The sequence below is a fragment of the Centruroides sculpturatus genome, unplaced genomic scaffold (genome assembly GCF_000671375.1).
Source record: "Centruroides sculpturatus isolate CEXI.00-Female unplaced genomic scaffold, Cexi_2.0 scaffold620, whole genome shotgun sequence".
NCBI lineage: Eukaryota > Metazoa > Arthropoda > Arachnida > Scorpiones > Buthidae > Centruroides > Centruroides sculpturatus.
Genome location: NW_019384848.1, coordinates 59,690 through 87,081, shown reverse-complemented (window position 1 = coordinate 87,081; position 27,392 = coordinate 59,690). Strand labels below are relative to the sequence as shown.

The 27,392-nt window shown below is 33.1% G+C and overlaps 2 protein-coding genes across 2 annotated transcripts; one reads left to right on the top strand and one right to left on the bottom strand.

Moving 5' to 3' along the window:
- The first annotated feature begins 7,969 nt into the window (after nucleotides 1–7,969).
- LOC111630415 (gastric triacylglycerol lipase-like) lies at nucleotides 7,970–19,282 on the top strand. Its single transcript, XM_023374503.1, has 9 exons — nucleotides 7,970–8,029; nucleotides 8,168–8,369; nucleotides 15,811–15,925; nucleotides 15,985–16,132; nucleotides 16,196–16,288; nucleotides 18,541–18,696; nucleotides 18,764–18,835; nucleotides 18,907–18,975; nucleotides 19,046–19,282. Exons 1-9 carry the CDS (start codon nucleotides 7,970–7,972, stop codon nucleotides 19,280–19,282), a joined length of 1,152 nt encoding a protein of 383 aa, XP_023230271.1.
- A 6,892-nt stretch (nucleotides 19,283–26,174) lies between these two features.
- LOC111630423 (sorting nexin-32-like) lies at nucleotides 26,175–27,093 on the bottom strand. Its single transcript, XM_023374510.1, has 3 exons — nucleotides 26,953–27,093; nucleotides 26,534–26,657; nucleotides 26,175–26,309 (listed from the first exon to the last, which is right to left on the bottom strand). Exons 1-3 carry the CDS (start codon nucleotides 26,994–26,996, stop codon nucleotides 26,190–26,192), a joined length of 288 nt encoding a protein of 95 aa, XP_023230278.1. The 5' UTR covers nucleotides 26,997–27,093; the 3' UTR covers nucleotides 26,175–26,189.
- Nucleotides 27,094–27,392: the final 299 nt, after the last annotated feature.

Sequence of the window (27,392 nt, the reverse complement as noted above, 5' to 3'; positions counted from 1 at the left end):
AATTAACTAGACAAAACCGATTTTGTCTAGTTAAAACTAGAATTTACTGTAGTCAAATATGAATTTGAGTTAAAACTAGTTTTAACTAGACAAAACGGGTTTTAACAAAGACATTCAGTATAAACTAGTTTTAACTAGACAAAACGGGTTTTAACAAAGACATTCAGTATAAACTAGTTTCAACTAGTTAAAACGCGTTCTAACTAAAAACAGGTTTTGACTGTAACATTATGATTTCGAACTTTCGGATAAATTGTTTTTACTCCATGAAGTTTAGTTCCTCCGGGATAATTTTGCAACCATGAATTTTCTCTCAACAAAAGGATTCGTTTGGTGTGCTATTTGTGGAAAGGGATCCATTTTTTCACGTAGATTCGGCGAGTTTTCGTGTTTTTCGCAGCATTCACAGCTACGTCGTTTTCCGTTATAACAACCGTTAATGGTTCTAACGATTTCAATGGTTTTCTTTTTATGATGGATTACACATCTGTAATTTTAATTTAGTGAAATTTTGTATTTTTGTGGTGCCTTTTGTGGATTACCTCAATGAAGACTTCTGCAGGATTGGACTGATAGATTTACTTCCTAGATTACTCTATCGTCATCTCTAGGATTTTCCTTGGATTATTACAGGATTACTACAGTCTGTGATTCCCTAGAGGCGTCTTCCTCTTGTTAAAATAATTCTGTTTAGAAGTGTATAGAAAAAGAGCAACTGCTGGAGGCAATCTTTGAGGCTGAGGTACTTTATGCGTCTGAAGTCAATATGGTGGAGATCACGCATACAAAGACTGTCAAAATAAATCTGAAGAACCAAGTTATGTTAACTGTATTTGGAAGTAACTTGCCACACACAACCATAACACATTGGACCATTGGACAGAGTCTGTCCCGTTCTTTCTCGGGTTAAAACTCAACTACTCTGAATAATAGACTATGAACTCTAATGACAACACTAGTACTCGTTTCCACAACTCAAAAGTTCGGATTGTTCAAGCGAATCTCGGACAGGCAATCGCTGCACGTTCTCAGCTACGTCGAGCAATAGCGCACTCAAAATTTAATTTTGTGTGCCGAGTTAAACAGATAAAAGCATTTTTAATGAAAATTCAATAAAATTCCTACCTTATGTTTGACGTTAACTAATAAGTAAAAAAAATACACGTAATAATATAAATAAGAAATGAATTTTAAGTAATAAAAAATTTTTGGAGAATTTACTAGTGTTGTTTTCCTTTTACTTTGGTGGTGCCACACCTTAGTTCCTTTTCTAGGTGCACCATTGATGACAAGAGATGAAAAACTTTGATATCGCTCTTATTTAAGAGACCTTTTGTTGCTGCAAAAGGGTGTCAGGTTTTAGCACTAGAAACAATATTATTCAATCAGAAGGACAGCCTTGGACTGCAAATATCATAATTACTTCTGATCTGGTCTTCATCTCATCTGTTTTACCAATTGTCTATGTATCGAGATAAATTTTTCAGACTAGAGTAATAGTTTTTAACGTATATTGGTCAAGCAGTTCTAGTATCCTGGAGGCACTTCAAGATCTCGACGCTGCCATATGCCAATTTCAAGAAACTCAATTTTTGATTATTAGAGGTTTCAAAGCACACTCGCTCATGTGGGGGCGATAGCAGGGTCGACTGAGGACAGGCTCTGGAAGATTTCAACGCTGCTCATGGCCTTCTCCTGCTTAATGACCTTTGCCTACTTTTTCCACAAAACACGATAAATCATCATACATTGATCTTACTATGTGCTCTAACGATCTCTGTGTTTTTGTGCAAAATTGGAATGCTAGAGCGGTCGCAGTCCCTCTGATGATGAATATCTTAAATGTAATTTCTACTTTATTGACAGACAAAATGAGGGGTGCTTGATCATTCAATGTCAAACCTGCCGATTAGTGCAAGTTCAACAACAACATTCAAGAATGCAAATTGCTTACCAGCCAGAATATCAGGCGCTTGCAGGCCGAATTTTACATTGAGTCGGTCAACACAAAGATTGCTTCTGCATGCGACGATTCCATTCCTATGAGAAAGAACAAGGAACGTTCACCCCTTGGTGGACTAATGATCTCTTCTCAATGCGCAAGATTAATAACTGCTTGCGTAAAAACTTTCAGAAGTGCCACGATCAACGCAGGGAGAAGCTGCGTGTACTCTACCTCAACTTTCATAAAAGAGCATAAGGAAGTCATCAAGCGGGCTAAGTTGGAGTCCTGGAGGGTGTGGCAATGGTTGTAGCAGAGAAGGCAGGAATGGATCTGTTGATGAAGTTGTTGTTACTCCAATTTATGGCCATTCCACATCTTTAAGATGGCAGCCTATCACTACTGGTTCCCCAGAACGATAGGTTGCCATCTTGACCACTCAGCCATCCGGCCTTGAGTGCAGGAGGCTGTTTTACAAGGCCCAGCATGGCTTTAGATGTAAAAGAGGAGCTGTCGACGCTCTACTGAATCTCACAGAATGTATAAATGACATGCTCCAAAATTATAAGTATGTTTTCGGTATCAATTTAGACCTGAAAAACGTGTTTAACTTGGCTTGATGGCATCAGATTCTTCGACAATACTTTTTGAAAAGTGTCCGAGAAACTTTTTATTCTTAGGACAAATTATTTTAAAGATAAAAAGTCCATCTTTTCCGTAGGACATCTTTCCTTTTCTTGGGATGTTCAGCAAGGCTGCCATCAGGTGTCTGCTTGTGGATCCTTGTTTTGGGATGTTCTCTTCGACAGTATATTTCACACAACTTTGGTAACCAGTGCTGTGCCTTTCCTACGCAGACGACTCATTATTAATTTTCCGGCTGATTCCAGATGTACAATTGAAAGGATGGACGTTAATGTCCTGGACAAAGCCTAGAAATGGAGACACGAGAATAAACTGTGCTTCAAATTGAACGAAAAAAAGGGAGTTGTGTTCTCCGAAACATCTTGTCATCATGAAAATTGTCAAACACCTTACTTTCCTTGGAGTGGTTTTAGATCACAAGCTTACATGAAAGCAACGTACCGTATTATGCAAGTAACTGACCACACTGATATGATTTTTAATAGTCTTCTTCATGTTGCTAGGAACAGATGGGTCTCGGATTTGAGGCCGTAAATTCAATTTACGACTGTTTTTTACCTATTATCTGTTTTGCGTCTGCTGTGTGGGGTGAAGTAATCCTGCATTCACACAATTATCAGTGTCAGAGATCCATGCAGCGGCACATACTTATTGGTATGTGCCGCTGCATGTGCTTACACGGTGCTACAGAACTGTCTCTAATGCTACCTTGCTGGTAATTGATAAGAAATTCCCTATTCTTCAGCAGATCCAGATGGCCAGTGAGCATTTCCGGGAATCCAAGGATAGGAGTGCGGACAAAAATGGAATGATTGTCTTCGAGGCACCCTTTTTGAGGTCAAAAGAACTATTGCTGATTTGTCACATCTAGCGGTTAGAAGGGGACGCGCTCCTGGATAAAAAATATTAGATATTGATGAAACATTTACTGATGGCCCGAAAACACAAAAGGACATTGAGAGTGCATGTGTAATTTTCGACAGAGGAAGAGAAACTCACAGTGAGACTTATATGCTCCATTCGGAATGCTCGCTATCCTGATGGCCATAAATTGAAGTAACAACAACTTCATCAACAGATCCATTACCGTCTTCTCCGATAGCGCTACAAACAGTGCCACACTGGAAGACAAAGACAATACATATCCAATCGTCAGAGACATTCTCACCACTATTCTGGGGACTTCCAATTGATTCTCTATTAACCGGACCAAGGGCACTTCGAGCAGCGAACGGATTGTGAGAATGAGGACGAGGTTTTTATTTTTTCACTAACTGCGTAGTTAGTGAGAGTGACTTTCGTCGTCCGAAGGTCATCGACGACGGACCACGATGTCACGTGACCCCCATACGTCCGAGCGACCGGACGCTAAAAATGACCAAATAAGGAGTTTTTCTACGGCACGGGAGACTGTCATAAATCAGGGAGAGATGTCAAAAGACGTCAGCAATTCTCAGATTTTTCCCACACTGATCGGGTATATAAAGGGGTCGGATTCTCTACTCGGGGCTGGGCCAGGGCGCTTAAGCCGAAGAAACCCCTCTGCAAACCTCAAGAGCGATCGTCGGGGAAGAAACATCGACGCACGATCTTCCAGCACTCTCAGGATCTAAGAAGCTCATAATTGCCGCTCCATGCAAAGGTAAAAACTTTGAATATTTTTCTATTCTCCTGATACGACGGAATTACTCCTCGAAGAGGTTAACAGAAGAAACCTCCGAGCAAACTTCACCAGGAAGAACCCTCTACAGATTAGGAGCGACGGAGCACACACCGGACATAGCCGCACGGCCTGAGAAGGACATCGCTCCACATAGCCTTCAAAGGACACCTCAGAATACAAGACGACGATCACAGAGTGTTTTATTAACGCCCTATAATTGGAGAACGTTGCCTTCGAGGTAAACCCTTGCCATTATTATTTATCTCTCTCTAACGTGAGCTCTCTCTCGGATTTTAGCGTTAGGATAGAATAGATTTTAGAATACCTATTTTATCTTGATACGCGTATGTTGTATTTAAATTCTTTGTGTAAATTTTCATAGTTGTTTATTAAATGTGTTCGTTAATTTAAACCCGTGTAGTCTTCTGGACACCTGGTCACGACTTCCAACTCCTCCCCACTCATATTTTTTTGCCCTCCTATTGCCATCCGACAACCGAGAGCGGGTCTTCCCGACCCGTGCAGATTAAGCGGTCATTAGGGTTCGACCCGGTGACCCCCTGCTACTCACAGGATAGACTTCCTCGATCGTACTGCTGTAGGTAATTCTTCAACTCCTTCGGAATACAACCGTCTCCCCGTTTCGATACTGAAATAATTTCTTCGGTACAACGCTGTCGATGCTTAGCAGTGTGATTGGGAAACGGTCTCCGAGGGACAGTTTTTTCTGAATATTGAACCAAGACTTAACAAAAAATGGAACAAACTAGATCACGGACTTTCTCAACTCTTGGCTAAACATGGACTATTTAATGTGTATTTGCAAATGTTTCCATGGCTTAGACATCGACTGCTGCCCACTGTGTGTGATACGTGACGGAGTTCGGCTCTACGTTTTTGACCACCCAATGTTGGAAGACATCAAAGTTTTCTACCAACAACAAGCTATCTTGCTAGTTTGAAATGACATGTCAGCTGAATCTCTTTTCGATTAATCAGAAAAACTTTTACATGTTAAAAGAAATTACAAAATTTTACTTTCCGAGACCTATGATTTACTGAACTTTGACTTTACTGGACTCTCTACATGTGACTGTTTACTTGTTTTTTACCATCTTGTAAACAAACTGCGCGACGTTCCACTCGTTGGTATGATAAGCAAGATGCTGTAACAACAACTGTAATGATTTCATTTAGCATATACGCGTTTTTTTCTTCTCTTTTCTTCAATTTATGTTATGGATTTTGTTTAAATCACCATCAATCTTCCTTTTTTTGTTCTTATCTGATTGTGACTGGCGGTGTCGGATGATTAATAAACTTTATTTCATCTGATAAAATGACTATAAATATACAGCATATAGAACAGGATAAATTATTAGGTAAAGTATGTTTCAAATATAGATTTATAAGAAAGTGTATTGGTAAATTTTGATATCAACTTCGAATCTTAATTGTAACAGAAAGCTATTTATTAAATACTGAATAAACGTAACAAAATATAGAATTTATTAATCAGTAATATCAATCGGACATGAATATTTTAGATATGTGTTTAAATGCATTGTAGAGATGTGTGTGATAATTCTAACTCTCACTCTCGAAAAACATGACCAAAAATATGATTTAATCAGTAGTCCTGTTAGTGAATAATATTTCAGATGCATTTAAATGCCTTTAGGGGTGTCAAAGCATTTTTTGAAAAACTTTTTATATACTAAAAATATTTGAGTTTATTTTGAACATTTCAGACAATACTCCAATTGAAAAGAATGTGAGGTGTCGATCGGAACGTCCGAGATCAGGACGGACAGAGGAATGAAGCGGTCGTACGTGGGTGCGACTGGCACTAAGACAGACTCGACAGTTAAAACAAACTGTTTATTTGACACGATTCTTACAAGATTCTAGCGATCTTGAAAGTTCAATGTCGGCAATGCTTCTGGTTCTTCCTCTTCTTTCCAAGATAGTCCCAAATAAAGGAGTGTCCCTGTTAGCGATTGAGAGTTCCTCCGATGTCTCGACGGCCCAGGGGGTTGCGGTCGACTTCCGGAGATGGGAAGATGTGTCGATCCGAGGAAGAGAAACAGACAAAGGTAGTCAGAAACAGGCAACACACAGATGATCTAAAACTTGGAATATTCGGGAAAAGCCGTCGCCGATTTGAAATTTGAGGTTTTTATCATTTTCTGTCACTATTCGCCCATTACGATTGGTCGTTTTTCTCGTTCTGGCTTTCTAAATAGTTCCCTGTTGCTAAGTTTAATTGGATCTCAACTTGGTAAATTGCGGGAAAGCTCAAAATTTACGTTTAATTCTGGTGGTGGTAGATCTTTGGACTTACACTACATTATTATTAACATGTTTATTAACATGTTTATACTTACGCATCGTGCTTTTCACACAAAAGTATTTCTCTCTCTCTTTTTTTTTTTTCATTCTAAATATTTTAACGCAAATTTTAGTAGAGGAGTTCGCACCGGCCAGGCCTCACACGAACAAGCTAATTTATTAAAAATTTCATCACAATTGTATGTAATTTTTATTCTTCAGATATAAAATGCTGAGCAAGAAAATTATGATATAAATTGTATGTTATAATTACTTTTACAAATAAATTAATTACAAAATTGTTACTTCTACTATTATTTTTATGACATGTTTAAAACCATTGAATTAATAAATATTCGCGTTTTATATACCATAATACCGTGTAAATATTTCTATTAAACATTGTTTTTGTCCTAAATAGATGTTATATTATTCAATATAATTAATGCACTATATTATTTTTTGTTTTTAAACTGGAAAAAATTATATATATATATAATATTATATATTTTTTNTAAACATTATATATTATGTTATATATATACATATATATAACAGAAAGAAACGTTTAAGAAATATAGGCTAATTTATAATAAAAAAAAGAAAACTATAATTTGCCAATTTGTACTCAGTCAAGTAAAATACACAATTTGTATTCTTAATGCTGACCAAACAGTAAACTAACTACGTAGAAGCTATTTTAAAAGGCATTCAATATCTATTATTTTGTTATATATAGCTTTAGATCAGCAGGCTAAAGGTAAAGCAGAAGGGCAGCAAAAATTTTCATTAATGCAAATAAAAGAAGATGCATATGAGACGTGTTGAATTCGATTGTTTTAAATATGAAAAATTTAAATAACGTGCATTTGCACAAACTGTTTCGGGTACATTTATTTAGGAATTACTATAATAATTCATTTTACTGGCTTTTAGTGACGAAACATAAAAAAATGAAAAAATAGACAAATGTTTTTGACTGAAATCGCAACACATTTGAATTGCTCTGGGACAGTTTTGAACAGTCGAAAATATAAAGTCAAAAAATGAAAGTTATAACGAAACAGACAGAATTATTAAATAAATTTAAAATAGGACAATTTAAAAATACTTTTTCGTAACTTTTTCGGGAGGATCAACTTTATCCTCATCGATAAATAAATCAGTTACAAATAATAAATGAATCACCTGAGTGGAAACTAATGAATATTGGTTAAATTGAAACGCCTCACAGCGTATGACGTAACAGGATAGATACTGTAATAATTCTACAGAATAAATAAAGCAAAATTGCCACCTAAACACGTCTGTTTGATAAATTTCGCATAAGTATGAAATATCCTGCTGTTTGTTTTCTCTTTTTATGTTCGGATTTAATAAATAGTTCCATGTCATCGTTTATTAAGTCGCGGCTGCTCGAGATTGATCCTGACGCAAAGAGAAATGTGGTAAATTTAAAATTTACACATGCTTTATAAACTTCTAATATATTTATCTTATAATAATTTATATACATATATTGAAGAGAAAAAAAATATATATACATATTTTTTAAGTTTTAGTTTTTTTTTATATATTTGATATAGACCGAAATAATAATCAACAAAGGCTATCCAGTAGAAGAATATACGGTTCAAACGCGTGATGGCTACCTTTTGAAACTTTTTAGGATTCCCTATGGTCGAGGAAATCGTGAAGATAACAAAAATCGTCCAGTGATCTTCCTCCAACACGGCTTTCTGGAATCTGCCATCGACTGGGTGATTAATTACCCTCACCAGAGCCTTGGTAAGTCAACTTTTACGATAGATTGATCTGTTTCAACGACCAAAATGTTTAAATTAGAAATATATCTCTTAAAATATAAAAATCGTTTATGTATATTAATAAATTTCTTATCTTATAATCGAGATGAGTTTATGATTATGATGATGATGATAAAAAAGCTTTATGGGAGGCAGAGTCGCTCGTAGGAATACCCAGAGCCGTAACTAGCTATTCCTGTGCCCCGTGCAAGAATTTGCATTTAGGCCCCTTAATTTATTTGGTTTTGCGAAAATAATAAAACATAAACATTACAATAGATTTTTAATAATATTTTTTTAATTGAATTTTTCTGGCTTTCATTTTAGCAAATTCATTAATTACACCATCACAGAGCCGTAACTAGGATTTTGGATGCCTATGGCCAAGAATAAAAATGGCGCCTTTTTAATTTTTATTATTAAAAAAATAATTTTATTTTAAATAAATGCTATTGTAAAAAATTTTCTAGTGACGTTTAAATACTGTACAGGGTTTATCAGAATGACGTTTTAAAAATTTGAGGGATTGTAGAGGATGAAATTTTGAACGTTTTGATATGAGAAATCTATAGCCGGAAAAGTGATAAAATGTTTCTACAGCACTTTGCATGTTCTATGCGGTCGGTATGTTGCACTGATATTTCCTCGAGCTTCACCATAACACAAATGCATATTATCAAGTTCTCCAAATGTGTAATTACCCTCCAAGAAGCCAGAACGTATCCACAGTACGTAAAGCACGATAAGTAGACAACTGTACACTGACTCACGTTGACTTGCTGTATGTTTACAGCACAGCGCCAGTGGATGCAAGGGGTGACCTGAAGAACGACAGGCACTAAGTACACAACGTCCTGTACACAGGCTCAGTTAGACCACTGTAGTTGTGTGTTTACAGTCTTCCATCCGCAGCAATAACATGACGTCAATGGACGGAAGGGTAGCTACCAAAGTGAAGGGCGATCAAGCACTTCCTACCGCTGTAGATACTTTAGTTCAAATTTCCAGCTATAGTTTTCTTATATCAAAACGTTCAAAATTTTATCCTCTACAATCCCCGAATTTTTAAAACGTCATTCTGATAAACCCTGTATAAATATAAATATAAAAATGTTTTTGTGTTATTAATTTCGAATACATATTATTTCGAAATCTTCTCGTTGGCGCCTTTATTAAATCGACGCCTATGGCGGGGGCGACATTGGCCATACCCTAGTTACGGCTCTGCACCATCATAATTAATATTTTTAACGATATTGCATTCTATTGAAATAATAGAAATATTGGATAATCGTTCTTGTCCGATAATTGATCTTAAATAATTTTTATTAAGTTTAACTTGCTAAAACTTCTCTCGCACGAAGCAATAGAAACGGGAAGAGTTAGAAATATTCGAAGAGCGACATTGATATTTGGGTAAGACTCAATTAAACCAAAATCATGAAGAGCCTGTAGAATATTAAGCGGAGATGCAGTTTCTATATTTTGTATAAGAGTCGTTACTTCAAAATTAAAACTTTCAATTTCACTTGTGAATTCGTACTTTTTTAAATCTTTGCTATATTTAATAGCGAGATCTGCAGCCGATTTTTTTAAATCAGCAACAATCGTGTATTGTAAAGACGAGCCACAGAGAAAGCAAAAATCGTCACAGATAGTTTTCATTTTTTCATAACGCCAATCTATTTGACACAATAGAGTGTCAAGAACACTGTAAATTTGTATTTTAAATAATTTTTCGGGTGTCAAGTTACTTCCTTCATCTGGTGTTTTATCTATTTCCATTATCTTAACTCTTTTTTTTCGTTTATTAAGAAATCCCTTTTCTATACTTTTTGGTTTGTTTTAAGAATATGATCAATAATAGCATCTGTTAATATTGTTGGCCATAAAGCTATATCATTTATTACTTCCATGTATCTATATATATCGAAGCGTTTTTTTGGACTATTTCTATCTTCTGCGTTTTCGCAATCCCTTTTTTCAGTAGCATTTTAAAGACTGCGGGAGCCCCTTCGGGGCCCTACGCGCCCGCATAGTTCGCTTACCGCTTAATCCGCCGTTCAGGTATACACCACATATGCGTACCACTATAAAGCAAAAAATGATGTCAGAATTTCTGCACGCCTTTTACAACCTCGAGACTAAGATTTTATTCGGGAGTTACCGTTTTCAATTTAGTAATTTTAAAAAAATCCTCGGGCAGATTTATTTTTGTTACAAAATGTTACCTTTACAGATTTCTAGCTCTGCACACTGTAGAAAAATCTAGAAATACAGTTTTGTATATCGTAATAATATTAGTAGTTGCCAGAGAGCTCTACAAAGTAGAGAAAAATCTGTAAATTTGAAAACTATAAACATAAATTTAAATTTCTCAAAAAATAAATTTAAAATCTCAAAAGTCGCTACGTTTGGCTGATTTGTCTGAGGTCTCTGCTACTTTACTACGTCCCTCTAAAAGTCGCCACAGTTGGGAACACTGGTGAGCAGACATCTAGGGTCTAAGTAAGGCGAAATGTAATCGCCAAACCATGCTGTAGAAAGGTGGAAAAATTTTTAATTTAATAATTTCTTGTGAACAGCAGTTTGGGCCCCCCTTCCAAGTGGGCCCTGTGCGGGTGTACCTGTTGCACCTGCATAGTTACGGCTCTGGGAATACCCTACTCTGAACTCTGAAAGGAGCCTGGGGCGTTTACTTAAATACTTTTATAGTTAGTATTTTTAATATTTAACTTACATTAATATTTATTTGTNGCTATATAACTATAAAGGTTATCTTACGTAAGGGTTTATCACACTGTGTGATCAATCAAACACAATTTAATACTTCTTTATTGCTCTATTGTACACACTTTAAAAAATTTTTAAAATATGTTAAATTGGGCACTCGGTGTGATAGACTCTTACGTAAGAAAACCTTTGTAAATATAAATCCTTCTACTATAATATAATGTAGTAGAAGGGTTGGAAGTAGGAAATAATCTTAATCTTTGCTGTTGTTATTTTCATCTGCTAGTTATCTGATCATCTGCTAGAATTATAAACTATAAGCATATTGTAACAATAAACGTACAATAAAATCATATACGTTTAGACACAGGCATTCCAAACACTCACAATATACTCGTACAAAACACATGCACTGAAAGAATCAACAAGTACACGGAACTCGCCCAGATAATAAGGCATCTGTGGAGGATGGATAGAGTTTTTATTGTACCTGTCGTTCTCTCCTCTACAGATGTCATACTACACATACTACACAAAAGCCTGGAAACATTACAATTGAACAGAAACACATACATCACACTACAGAAGGCCACTATATTGAATACATGCCATATTGTTAGGAAATTTCTGAATAAAGACACACACAGAGACACATTTATTTAATTTTTGTCCTATTTTGGTTTCTATGCCTTGACTCTGGTCCGGCATAGTACAAAGCCACTGGTGTCAACCGAGTATAACTTCCAAAACCCATCACAATAATAATAATAATAATAATAATAATAAGCGCAGAGCCTAAATGGTTAGGAGTTGAAAGTTGAAATTTATTACACAGTTAGGGTACGTCATGAGAATGCACATTAAAAAGAAATTTTTGGAAATTCTTCCCGCGGAGGAGAGGAAGAAAGTTGAGGATTACCCTGAATAACTCGGTTTCTATTAGATGCGGTTTTTTGTGTTTTTGCGGAAAATCGAATATATTTTTTGAGCCATTTAAAATTTTCTAATTAGCCTCGGAACAATAAGACCTAAGTATTGCACCCAGTGAAAACGGGTACGATTGGCTATATAACTATAAAGGTTATCTTACGTAAGGGTTTATCACACTGTGTGATCAATCAAACACAATTTAATACTTCTTTATTGCTCTATTGTACACACTTTAAAAAATTTTTAAAATATGTTAAATTGGGCACTCGGTGTGATAGACTCTTACGTAAGAAAACCTTTGTAAATATAAATCCTTCTACTATAATATAATGTAGTAGAAGGGTTGGAAGTAGGAAATAATCTTAATCTTTGCTGTTGTTATTTTCATCTGCTAGTTATCTGATCATCTGCTAGAATTATAAACTATAAGCATATTGTAACAATAAACGTACAATAAAATCATATACGTTTAGACACAGGCATTCCAAACACTCACAATATACTCGTACAAAACACATGCACTGAAAGAATCAACAAGTACACGGAACTCGCCCAGATAATAAGGCATCTGTGGAGGATGGATAGAGTTTTTATTGTACCTGTCGTTCTCTCCTCTACAGATGTCATACTACACATACTACACAAAAGCCTGGAAACATTACAATTGAACAGAAACACATACATCACACTACAGAAGGCCACTATATTGAATACATGCCATATTGTTAGGAAATTTCTGAATAAAGACACACACAGAGACACATTTATTTAATTTTTGTCCTATTTTGGTTTCTATGCCTTGACTCTGGTCCGGCATAGTACAAAGCCACTGGTGTCAACCGAGTATAACTTCCAAAACCCATCACAATAATAATAATAATAATAATAATAATAAGCGCAGAGCCTAAATGGTTAGGAGTTGAAAGTTGAAATTTATTACACAGTTAGGGTACGTCATGAGAATGCACATTAAAAAGAAATTTTTGGAAATTCTTCCCGCGGAGGAGAGGAAGAAAGTTGAGGATTACCCTGAATAACTCGGTTTCTATTAGATGCGGTTTTTTGTGTTTTTGCGGAAAATCGAATATATTTTTTGAGCCATTTAAAATTTTCTAATTAGCCTCGGAACAATAAGACCTAAGTATTGCACCCAGTGAAAACGGGTACGATTGGCTATATAACTATAAAGGTTATCTTACGTAAGGGTTTATCACACTGTGTGATCAATCAAACACAATTTAATACTTCTTTATTGCTCTATTGTACACACTTTAAAAAATTTTTAAAATATGTTAAATTGGGCACTCGGTGTGATAGACTCTTACGTAAGAAAACCTTTGTAAATATAAATCCTTCTACTATAATATAATGTAGTAGAAGGGTTGGAAGTAGGAAATAATCTTAATCTTTGCTGTTGTTATTTTCATCTGCTAGTTATCTGATCATCTGCTAGAATTATAAACTATAAGCATATTGTAACAATAAACGTACAATAAAATCATATACGTTTAGACACAGGCATTCCAAACACTCACAATATACTCGTACAAAACACATGCACTGAAAGAATCAACAAGTACACGGAACTCGCCCAGATAATAAGGCATCTGTGGAGGATGGATAGAGTTTTTATTGTACCTGTCGTTCTCTCCTCTACAGATGTCATACTACACATACTACACAAAAGCCTGGAAACATTACAATTGAACAGAAACACATACATCACACTACAGAAGGCCACTATATTGAATACATGCCATATTGTTAGGAAATTTCTGAATAAAGACACACACAGAGACACATTTATTTAATTTTTGTCCTATTTTGGTTTCTATGCCTTGACTCTGGTCCGGCATAGTACAAAGCCACTGGTGTCAACCGAGTATAACTTCCAAAACCCATCACAATAATAATAATAATAATAATAATAATAAGCGCAGAGCCTAAATGGTTAGGAGTTGAAAGTTGAAATTTATTACACAGTTAGGGTACGTCATGAGAATGCACATTAAAAAGAAATTTTTGGAAATTCTTCCCGCGGAGGAGAGGAAGAAAGTTGAGGATTACCCTGAATAACTCGGTTTCTATTAGATGCGGTTTTTTGTGTTTTTGCGGAAAATCGAATATATTTTTTGAGCCATTTAAAATTTTCTAATTAGCCTCGGAACAATAAGACCTAAGTATTGCACCCAGTGAAAACGGGTACGATTGGCTATATAACTATAAAGGTTATCTTACGTAAGGGTTTATCACACTGTGTGATCAATCAAACACAATTTAATACTTCTTTATTGCTCTATTGTACACACTTTAAAAAATTTTTAAAATATGTTAAATTGGGCACTCGGTGTGATAGACTCTTACGTAAGAAAACCTTTGTAAATATAAATCCTTCTACTATAATATAATGTAGTAGAAGGGTTGGAAGTAGGAAATAATCTTAATCTTTGCTGTTGTTATTTTCATCTGCTAGTTATCTGATCATCTGCTAGAATTATAAACTATAAGCATATTGTAACAATAAACGTACAATAAAATCATATACGTTTAGACACAGGCATTCCAAACACTCACAATATACTCGTACAAAACACATGCACTGAAAGAATCAACAAGTACACGGAACTCGCCCAGATAATAAGGCATCTGTGGAGGATGGATAGAGTTTTTATTGTACCTGTCGTTCTCTCCTCTACAGATGTCATACTACACATACTACACAAAAGCCTGGAAACATTACAATTGAACAGAAACACATACATCACACTACAGAAGGCCACTATATTGAATACATGCCATATTGTTAGGAAATTTCTGAATAAAGACACACACAGAGACACATTTATTTAATTTTTGTCCTATTTTGGTTTCTATGCCTTGACTCTGGTCCGGCATAGTACAAAGCCACTGGTGTCAACCGAGTATAACTTCCAAAACCCATCACAATAATAATAATAATAATAATAATAATAAGCGCAGAGCCTAAATGGTTAGGAGTTGAAAGTTGAAATTTATTACACAGTTAGGGTACGTCATGAGAATGCACATTAAAAAGAAATTTTTGGAAATTCTTCCCGCGGAGGAGAGGAAGAAAGTTGAGGATTACCCTGAATAACTCGGTTTCTATTAGATGCGGTTTTTTGTGTTTTTGCGGAAAATCGAATATATTTTTTGAGCCATTTAAAATTTTCTAATTAGCCTCGGAACAATAAGACCTAAGTATTGCACCCAGTGAAAACGGGTACGATTGGCTATATAACTATAAAGGTTATCTTACGTAAGGGTTTATCACACTGTGTGATCAATCAAACACAATTTAATACTTCTTTATTGCTCTATTGTACACACTTTAAAAAATTTTTAAAATATGTTAAATTGGGCACTCGGTGTGATAGACTCTTACGTAAGAAAACCTTTGTAAATATAAATCCTTCTACTATAATATAATGTAGTAGAAGGGTTGGAAGTAGGAAATAATCTTAATCTTTGCTGTTGTTATTTTCATCTGCTAGTTATCTGATCATCTGCTAGAATTATAAACTATAAGCATATTGTAACAATAAACGTATTATTATTTTGTTGGTATTCTAAACATGTACAGATACGCACTTAATTTAGCATACGTTCGAGTAAATTCTAGTTAAATAAATAAAATAAATCATTGCATAAATTCCAATACTATTTCTTGTTGAAGAGAATATTCATTCTTTTAATGTTCTCTATTTTTTAATATTTAAAATATTTATGTTAAATTATGGTAGGTTATATCTTGGCTGACGAAGGTTACGACGTCTGGATGGGAAATCAGAGAGGTAACACTTACGCCCGAAAGCATATCAAATATTCGCCCGAAGATGATGAATTTTGGAATTTCAGGTCAGTATAAAAAGAACTTGCGAGGTCTTTGTACATGAATTTAAAAAATTTCTTTGTAGCATTGACGAACATGCCAAGTATGATACACCGGATAGTATAGACTTTGTCCTAAACATAACAGGTCAAAGTCAATTATATTATGTGGGATTTTCGCAAGGTAACCTGATAGTCTATGCATTTCTCTCCGAGAATCCCGAGTATAACAAAGTAAGAGTTGTCTCCACTTATATCGACACAATTTATTTAAAATTAAAATATTGAATTTTCTAGATCAAAGCAGTACTTTCTCTAGCTCCAGTGTCAACGCTCGGTTATATTAAGAGTCCTGTTCGCCTAAACGCTCTTTTTACAAGAGAAATTCAAGTAAGTATTACGACAAATAAATTCCCAGCAAAAATTATGGAATCAGTTTATCATTATGTTGTTTTTATAGTGTTTTAAGCACTTAGCAAAGAAATAAAATAGGCAATTGATGCTATTGCAAAAAGACACAATGAACATTTATTTCAACGAAACAGTTATACAAGAGCAAAATGGCGAACTTCAAACATACCAAAACTCCAGCGTTCTAAATTCTTTTAAAATCAAACAACTTCCAATACGAGTGCTACCAGGCAAAATTTTCATAATTTGTAACATATCTTTTTAATAATAGTCAAACCGTTTGACTATTTTAATTATGACTTAAACAATCGAAATAAGAATACTTTGTATATAAATTAAACACTTTTTTTTAATTTTACACATAGAAAACATTTTTGAATCACATAAAATTAAGGAAAAATTTAAGCAATTTAAATAATTTAATCAATACATTCTTACACCTCGAGGTTTAAGATAACCTTACTTCTAGCATAATTTCCTTCTTGTTTCGATGACTATATTAATTTTCTATTAACTATTAATATGCCTTAAACCCAAACTTAGCACAAATGAATTTAGAGTGACTGTTTTCTTATGTAATATTGTGTTGACTGCAATCTGTATTTAGGATGTATAAATTCGTCCCTGTTCAGTTGGTACAATATTAATAGTATTAATCAAGTTAAAAAGTTAAGCGAAAAAACAGTCACCTTAAAGTCATTTGTGGTAGTTATAATAAGTTTGAATTTAAGGTATATTAATAGCTAATAGAAAATTAATCTTAGTTCTTTTGGGCACTGATTTTATTCATGAAAATAAAATTTGTTATTTAATGCTTTCCCGTTTCACAGAACAGTAATCAAGACACTTGATTTTTACACGAAGCTTTGTCCCTGACCAGTTTTTTTTTTAATTTCTGTCACAAAAAGTCTACAAGTTCTAACAAGTCTACTGTTTCTGGACAGTGTATTGTGTTGATGCAGTGTTGGCGAATAAAATTTTAATAGTTGCAACCACATGAAAAGATACATTGTCATCTTGGAGAATGACACCATCACCATCGAACATGTTTTCAATGAATGGAATAAAAAATTTTACCAAAACGTCAACGTATGCTTGGGCATTACGGTGCCGTTTTGATATAGCGATGGTCAGGTCAGCTCGCTCTGTCCTTTACCTGATACGCAACCGAACATAAGTGAGATAGGGCGAGCTGACCATCTCTATATCAAAACGGCAACATAATGCCCAGACATACGTTGACGTTTTGGACAACTTTCTTGGCGATACTCTCATTCGAAAACATCAGATAAATGATAGCTCGCCCTGTCCTTTTCCCGACCTTATAAGCTTCGTTACAAGTGTGTCAGACTAAACTTTTAGCATCACCATCGTACCAATGCAAATTCGTGAGTTATCACTAATTATCTGCTACATTCAGTAGTCTACAGTTTGCAATTGCTTTTTTTTTGCCATTGTAACTTTTTTTTTTGCTTTTTTCTTAGCTTTTGTGTTCTGACTTCTGCTTTCGTTTTGCTTTTGTTTATGAAAGTACCATTTCTTTGAAATTAATTTTTAGTTTTCTCTCATAAGCCCTAACACTTACTTTTTTTTAATTGTTATTCACCCGTTTTGTTGTACATTTGTTATTTTTAAGAGACATTGCTCTTAGTTTTATATCCTGACACGTTGATATTTTTCGTAGTTGACCAGTTTTCTTTTCTAACATTCTCAATTTCTTTATACTTGCGGACAAATTTAGATACGGCTGACTGTGAACAGTTTGCTTCTTTTGCAATAGTCGTGATTAAATTTTCTTCCTTAAAGAACTTTACGATTCTTTCTATTATTTCGATGGATAATTCCGTTGTGTTGATGCAATGATTTTGTTACAATAACAGAAAAGTAGGGTATGTGAGTTGTTTACACACATTTATTTTATATTCGGATTACGTATTGAACAATATATCAAGCAATATTTTATAAATATGTAACCATTCTCTGTTTTATAATTTCAAAATTTTTCTTGTATGTGATGTTATACAATTGTATATAAATTAAATATATAACATACGGTATAAAAACGCATGGCCATTATTACAGTTATTCTGTACCAATTGCTTGTTTTATTTCTTTGCTGCATGCTTAAAACATTATAAAAAACGACATCGTGATGATAAAATTCCATAATTTTTGCCCGGGGTTGTATTAAATATTATTCGATTAAAGATTTTAACTGAAGATTGCTTTAGCTTTTATTTTCCGTTCTGGGACACAAAGAATTTTCACCAAGCGACTTTATTAAGAAATTATTTGCTCAAACTGCCTGTAATATTGATGTTGTAAGATCGATATGCTCCAATATCCTTTTCCTAATAAGCGGATATGACTTTTCTCAATTAAATGAGGTAAGGTAAGATAGATTGTAGCGAATGTTTGAAATTATCTTATATCTAATAAATTAGATTATTTCAGTCTCGCCTAGATGTCTACTTTTCTCATTTTCCTGCGGGAACATCTACTAAAAACTTAATTCATTACGGACAGGTAAGTTAAGTTGTTGAATATTTCGAGGAAATTCAAATATGAATAATTGAAATAATTTAAGCTTATCGTAGCTGGTAAATTCGAAAGAATTTCAGAAGTTCGATTATGGACCGTTAGGAAATTTAAAAAGATACAAACAAGTAAGGAGAAAGGTTTATGTTCGATATTTATATCTTTACTTTCGTTTATATAAATGTGTTTATCAATTAGGTTCAGCCACCAAAGTATGATATTCCAAAAATTAAAACTCAGATCGCAATTTTTTGGAGTTTGAACGACCTTCTGGCAGATCCTAAAGACGTGGATATACTTCGAAATCGTCTCCGGAATTTGATAGCCGATTATCAAGTACCTCTAAAAGAATGGGGCCATTTAGATTTCGTGTTTGCGAAAGAAACAAAGAAATATGTTTATGACGAATTACTGCGAATATTGAAAAGTATTTAAAAACTTTTTTTGTATATAACAGGGGTGGCCAACCTGCGGCTCGCGAGCCGCATGCGGCTCTTTGAATGATTATTTGTGGCTCTCGATAAATGTACCTGAGTTCCCTTTTCATTTTTGTGTTATTATATTTTAAAAAATTATTATTGTTCCGTATGTGTTTCAAAATGTCTTTTAAATTACTAACAACAAATATGAAAGATTAAGTGCAACGTTGTAACAAATTTCATTTCCGTTCAAGTTAAGAATGATATGACTCATGGAAAACTGCGCGAACGAACATAAACAGTGGCGTAATCGTCCATTATCGACCGACTCCAGACCGATTTTGAATTTGTAAACTGTCATTGCAATGGACAGCTGACATTGTGCTCTGGAAGAAACAATTTGTATCACTCTTGCTACTGATATAATTCTAGAATTTTTTGCATACCTTTTTAATACGTATTTAATTGCGGCTCGCGAAAAATTTCAAATTTTGAAAAATGGCTCGGACTATCAAGAAGCTTGGCCACCCCTGGTATATAAAATAAAACCCTTGTGAGTTTTGCTCTAATTCAATGCACGGCTGCTACATACTGTACTATTAATATTTTAGATGCGATTTTTTGTGTTTAGCTGAGAATAATGAGAATTAAATCTATAGAATATTCCGATCTTGCGAAACAAGAGACCATCTACATATTGCCATCTAGTGCCTGATATATAAACTTTTCCTATAAACGTATTCTAACTACCAAAATAATTTCTCCCGCTTCAATTGAAAAAGATGAATGAAATATTTCCTTTCTTAAAGTAGTAGTAGTAATAATAATAATGTTCATAATAATATCGCAAATTATATTATATGTAAACCTATGAAATTTATTTTAAAAAAAAATTAAGCTTCTATCTGATCCGTTTTCTCTCTAAAGAATCACGATAAATGGTAAATTCTAAGGTATACGCGGGTGTATTCTTTTATTCTTTTTAGACGACTCAAAACAAACTGATCAGTTGCCATGGTAACGGACTTTTAATCGCGACACGAGTTCAATTTAGGATTAAAAACGGTTCGAATATTTGGTTGTAAAATCGAAATACCGGTATATGAAAATATTTATAACAATGTCTAAAATGTTATCAATTTAATACACCTAAATACTCAATGAAGACTAAACGTGGTTGAAAAGAAAAAATCGATCTAAAATAGTACAGTAGAAGCCGTTCTTTAGGTTAATCCTTAATCCTCTCTCTATCTTCCCGCGGGGGGAATTTCCAAGAATTCCTTCTTAGTGTGCATTCTCAATAATTATTATTCACTTCTCGTGTCCCAGAAACTTTGACGATCTGACATTCTTTTTTAGGCTGCTTGGCCGTCAAGTTTAAAAGCATACCTTTAAAAAACAGAAAAATATCCAATTAAAATTATTTATAAACTTAAAATTGGAACTGGTTTAAAGGAATGCTTTTAAACTTGACTGCCAAGCAGCCTAAAAAAGGTCAGGTCGTCAAAGGTTTATGTTCTGGAACACGTAAAGTGAATAAATGGTGGTTTACCAATTTTTGGACAGTCTGTGTCTCCAATTAATTTATAAAAAAATTATTATCATCCGATGAAATTCAACAAAGAAAACAATGTTAAAAATTTATATAGATGATTCTTCTTATAAGCATTCAACTATGTTAATATACATACAGTTTAACTTTATTTTACAAAAGTCAATTATGACTTTCTAACTTATAGATTTAGTACGAAACAAAATATTATATTTTATGGCATTTTATATTATATAAAGCGAAATAGTTTCGATATCATTAGTTTTATACAGATTTGTTGCATACAATTGACCTACATACTAAAATTATGAACCTGTGTTTAAAGATAGGGAAAAATCGAAACTACTCTTTTGACGCGTTGTTTACTTATATAATCATTTTTAAATTATTATTTAACAATATTAATAACTTTCTTAACTATAAGAAAAACAAAATATTTTTATTAGTAGTAAATATACTGCATAATAATTTTACTGAAGAATACTTGCATCATTATATAACTATTCTTTCTTTTAAAAAAGAACAAGCTATTATAAGGTCCTCGAGTAAAGTCTTACCATACTCGAGATATAATACACGACTCTCTTTATCTTTCCACTCTGTCGACCTTTAACCATAAAAATTGAAAAGCATCAATCCCCTTATAAACAATCCTCCTTGCAAAATTTCAGACATTTTCGATAAATGTATAAATTATATGATATTATGTTATAAATATTTACAAATTTAATAAAATGTACTGTACTTAATTTATCTGAAACTTGACAATTTGCTTTAGTCATATCAAAGTCAATTTTCTAATACAGTACAATTAAAACTCAATTTAAATCCTCCAATCGTTCTCTAAAGAGGCTGGCGCTAAATTGGAGGACGACCTCAAACAACGAGACTAATAAGATATACACACAAATTTGTGTTTGACTGTGCAAAAATAACGTCATTAGGCTGTACTTTGAAAAAAATCGTAGACCTATAAATTTACACTGTCCTTCCTTAATCTCGAGAACGGAGACAGACAGATGAAAGCCGAGATTAGGTATTGAAATGTGGTAGTAAGCCCGATTAACTGTATAGTAACTTCCAGTCTACTCCAGAAGTCACGTGAATTCAGTTCAAAAATTTTTCCCTAGAAGAAGTTAGATGAATGGCATGAGTCTAAGAAGAAAACTATGATGAGGGGCACAACACCACTAAAATCGAAAACATTGTGACGATGTCTCAATAAATAATAAATCGCTCAAATTATAATTAAANGAACAACCCGCGAACGCGGACAACCAGCTGTGTATGTACTGCAGCCTGTGTATAGACCCCAGTGCAAGTTACTCGTGCGCCGCCCTGGTGGCAAATATTTACATAACACATAGGAGTTCGCTAAAGAATGCATATGCATTGTATCTGAGACATTTCGAAAACCGTAACTAGCGCAGTAAATCGCTTATTGTTTTTTAATTTCTATCTGAGTTATAATATTAAGAATGAGAAAATAAAATTTAAATTGTTCTGTGTTTGGAAATTATGTATTAATTAAGGTTACATTATTTCAATCATTTAAAGAAAATTATCATGAAACAAGAGTAATCATTGTACAGAAATTAAAACTGAGAAGCTATCATCAGTTTAATAGCAAATTCAGTTTTATTCCTACTATAAATCTGTTTATACTATAAAATAATTAATTGGAATTGTCCCCATCAGGACTTCAATGCAGTCTCCAATTATAAATGAGTGAATTTTTTTATTGTGAAAACATTAAGACTATTTACTTAAATACTATTTACAATTGCAGGTAAATCTATACTAATATTATAAAGAGGTAATGTTTCTAAGTATATATGTAAGTTTGTTTGCAGCAGGTAATCTCCGAAACTACTCATCCGATTTTAAAAATTCTTTCACCAATATTTAGAATGGAACCTCAGGGTGGACATAGGCTGTATATTCCGTTAAACATTCATATAAATTAAAAGATATCATCTATGGTTAAGGTATTTTTGTCCAACAGATGGCGCTATGAGTACGACGCCCTAAGTTTGCTTTTCTGTGAGGCATTACTATTTTCTGTGAAAATGAACTAAAGCAGATCATCTTCTATCTATCTATATAAATATAAATGTAATGTTCGTTTGTTCCTACCGATTCCTTTGAAATTTTCACACAACGCTGCATTCGAATACGCACGTGTTTTTATATAATATACGTGTCGAAATTTCTCCCACTGAAGGGAGATGGTTAGGATTAAGGCTTACCGTAAAGAACTCTGCTTCTATTTATACTATTTTAGATGCGGTTTTTTGCGTTTTAATAGGGTACGTNTTGTTCTGTTGTCAGATCAGTTTCCATTATGAGCTCTAAAATGCTCTTTATTTCTCAGATGTGATTTTCATTACTCCATTAGCAGCTTGAGACTTCTTGATATATCTTTCATAGCTAAGATTGTGCCTACTGTAGACCTGTTCAAGCTATAGTGCCTAGCAATAGCAGACATCTTGTGCCCACTTTCTACCTTGGCTATTATCTCTTGGTTTCTATGGTGAGCACAGTCTTGGCACTCCTCTTTTTAGGCTCCATAATATTATCAGTTTCTTTTTTAAATAAAAAATTCAGAAAAGCACTTACAAAAATTCAGAGAACAGAAATCAATAGCCCACAAAATTATTTAAATGCAAGGCTCAGATGAAATTCGAAATTTGGTATTAAAACGTTAACAAATATTCGATCGGACAGTTAAACTTTCACCTTTTGTAAATAAACCCCGACGCAAAACTTAACAAGTGCCTGTCAGACAGTCTCACAAATACTATAAAAAATTATTTGTCAGAAAGGTAAACAAAAAGCTAGAATTACAAGGGAGAGTTTCAACATTCAGAGGAATACTATCCTATCTCTATTGGGTTGAGCGTTGATGTTGACAACTACCATGTTCCGAAAGGTTTCAAACTGTTACCTGAAGACAAGGGAAAAAATCAGTCGGTATTCGTTATTTTCCATTGCTTCTTTTTATGTTTGTTCAGTAAAGTGTTCGTTATCCAAACATGTGTTCATTATCCAAACATGTGTTCATTGTCCAATCATAAAAATCTTTCGCAAATGTGTTTGTTATCTGATTTGTATGCTATCCGAACTGTTTGTTAACCAATCACCCACTGTATATAAAAACTTACATTAAGATAAACAAAAGCAGCATTATTGCACTCTTACATTAATAACTTTTCTAGAATACTATTAAAATTACATTAAAGTATTATTGAAATGAATAAAATAATATTCTATTTTAGAACCCTAATCCACCAAGTCCAAATAATTTTCATTCAACAAAACATTTTCTTAGTATTAAATACTGCACAAATCAGTTTCCATTAAAGTATAGTTAAACAGATTAAGGTAAGATCTAAACTTTCCAAAGAACCATTTGGTAGGCTGGAGAAAAACTTCAGAACCATTATTGAACCATTATTGCACCAAACAAACAGATTTAAAGAAAGTACACCTTTTTGCCACCTTTTTCTGATTGGTTCATGTTCATAAATGAATGTATGAATCAATATGTATGAATATTGTATGAATCAATAAAATGCCACAATAATTTAAATGGAGCGTAAATTTTGAGCTTTTTTTTTCAGGCTTCGAGCAGACTGTTATATCAAATCAGTGTTAAGCGAGGCAGTGTTAAGCAGAGGTCTTACTGTATCTAGTGTATAATAATATGTCCAGTAAAAATCTCTTCAAGGTATGCTGCTTCAAAAATCAGAAAACCAACTCACTTAAATCACCAAAGAGAGGGCTACCTACGAGTACCTCATTTTTGGATGTAAAACTCACTTGTGCTATACTTCCTTTTCTCCTTTGACAAGTGTTTAAGCTCCAAAATTTGTAATGCACAAAAATAGGGATCAAGACAAATAGGCAAAAACATGAATTCAAAATCAAGTACAGTAGTGTGTTCTCTACCAGTTATCTTCAAACTGCATGACATTAAGCTAATGGGTTGGTTATTATATAGGTTACCCTTTGAGGTAATGGATTCTCTTCATAAAGAACATTGGGGATCTTGCTTTATGAAAGGGCAGAATTGCTGGCCTGGCTTGTGCTTCTTCACTAATAAATAGCCTCAGGGTGTCCAGGGAGTTAAATGCAGTAACATTTACATTGTTGTTTATGAAGATTTGAAGGGACAAATGAAAAAAGTGTGTTAAATGCAAAAATACATTAAATGTGTAAACATTAAATTCAGTTTCTACTGTATTAAGATTAGTATAATAGAGAAATTACACTGTCTATCTTTAGGAATAATAAATAATAATAATAATTAGTGAAAATATAGCCCATACAAACTAGCATTTAATTACTATAGAATATTCAAACTTTGTTACATGCTTTGTTATCTGTACAAAATTACAACAGTAAACAGAAATCAATAATAATGTCATGGGAAAATGATAAATGTTACACATACAAATAGGCATAAGAATAAAATAGGAAGAACAATGGTACATTATGCAGTGATGAAATATTCACATCAAATACCAGGATGATTGCAGAAAATGATTTTCCCGCTACCAATTCTTTTGAAACCAAGCATGACAAAAACATTCATAACATAATTGAGAAGTTTAACTGAGCTATAAAGCAAAATAGATAATTTTGCCAGTAATAAATAATTTGAATTTGTTAAAAAAATTCAACAAATAACTTGATTGTAACATTTATTTTATCAATTCATATTGTTAATAATAAAATTTGGAAAGCTATTAAAAATTTTGCATTAATTATTAAAGTATTATATTCTCTTGGAAAATACAATATAAAGCTAACTTAGCTAAGTAGTATGTGCATACAATCATTTTAGCATACAAGAGAAGCATGATTTTTACTCTAGATTTGATTACTGTTCCAAAATGTCTTTGCTAAAAACTTGTTTATTTGCTCTATAATAATGTCAAATCAAAATATTTATGATTCAGTTTTACTTCAAATAATTCAATGTTTGCTAGATGATGACAGCATCATCTAGCAAACGTTGAATTATTATTATCCATCTATCCATAGAATTTCATTAAAGCACTGAAAAATTAAATTCAAACTTTTTACTAAGATGGTTTTATAACTTAATCTTCAACCTAATGTCAAGACATTCCTTAGTATTTTAAACATATGATTACTACAGATCTATACTTTTGTATCCAGTTTGTTTTTTGCAATTTTACAGAAAGTTTTAAGTTCTTAACTGCATCAACAAATTCACAAAACTAACAATTTGAATCCTGTGTACAAATACAAAATGCTAAGAATGTATGTAAATCTGTAACACATGTAACAAAGAGTCAGTGTATTTTGCATTGGTTACTAGAAATAATTTTTGATTTATTCTTTACAAATAATGTATACTTACTTTTTGTGTATTGGACAACAACAGATCATCTGCTGATTTGCTAATATTGCTAAAGAGTCCAGCTAATTTTTCTTTTTTGTTCTTTCCACGAACACACAACTAAAATGGTATTTTCAGTTACAAATAAAAAGATAAAAGTAATAAGTTGCTTATTTTAGTAATTTATAAATTGTTAGTAATGTATAATATGTAATTTATTAACATCATTATTATGTTTTTTAACCAATACTAAAGACTCCATGAATCTAAAAAACTAGAGACTTCACATACAATTCCAAACTAAAATATCTAGCAATTTTTTTTTCTAATATTCATATACTTACATCTTGATCATATTCAAGAAATACTTTAAAATTATGGTCATGTCGGAACATTGGATGAATAGCTAATCTTTGAAGAAATACTTCATGCATTGCAACTGTTTTCTTGAAAGTAGCCAAATACTCTCTTGAAAATAAAAAAGTATGGAATTAATGTGAAATACATTGTAATTAAGAATTCAAAACACTTGTAACTGAAGATCAGTGAAATCTGATTGAAAACATTATTTCAATAAATTTGTAGCTGGATTTACCAAGGTTTAGTTTATTGGTTTATTTGGGTCTATCCAGTTTTTCCACCTCCTTGAATACATTGTGGTATTATTTAAAACAAAAATTGCATAAAATTATTTATTTGTGTAGTAACATTAGGTAGTATAAAGAAAAAAAAAACTAACTAAAAATTACAAATTACTACTCACGCTTCCAATTCTTGTTTCATTTTACTAAATTCTTCTTTAGTCATATTTCCTTCCCCTTCTCCAAGTTTTTGAAGTTTCTCTCTTGATGCATCAAAATCAGGTCTTGGTGGGGCAGGAGGTATCTAAATTATTTTAAAAAAATCAACTGTTACAATTAATTCATTGGAAATTTTTCAATGAAAAAAATTTAATAATTGTATACTTGCTTGGGTTCAAAAAATACTTATATTTTTAAATTTAATAATTCAGTTTCAAAAATAAGTATTTAAGCCAAATTTGAAAATTAAGATTTAAAAAATGATAATTTTCAGTTAGTTATTTAATAAAATTTTATTGACTTAGCTTTTACAAGGTAATATTTTATAAATTTACAAAAAGGAACATATGTATTTTGTATCTAAATATATGCATTACTGTTTGCATCAAGTTATAGGCCTTGC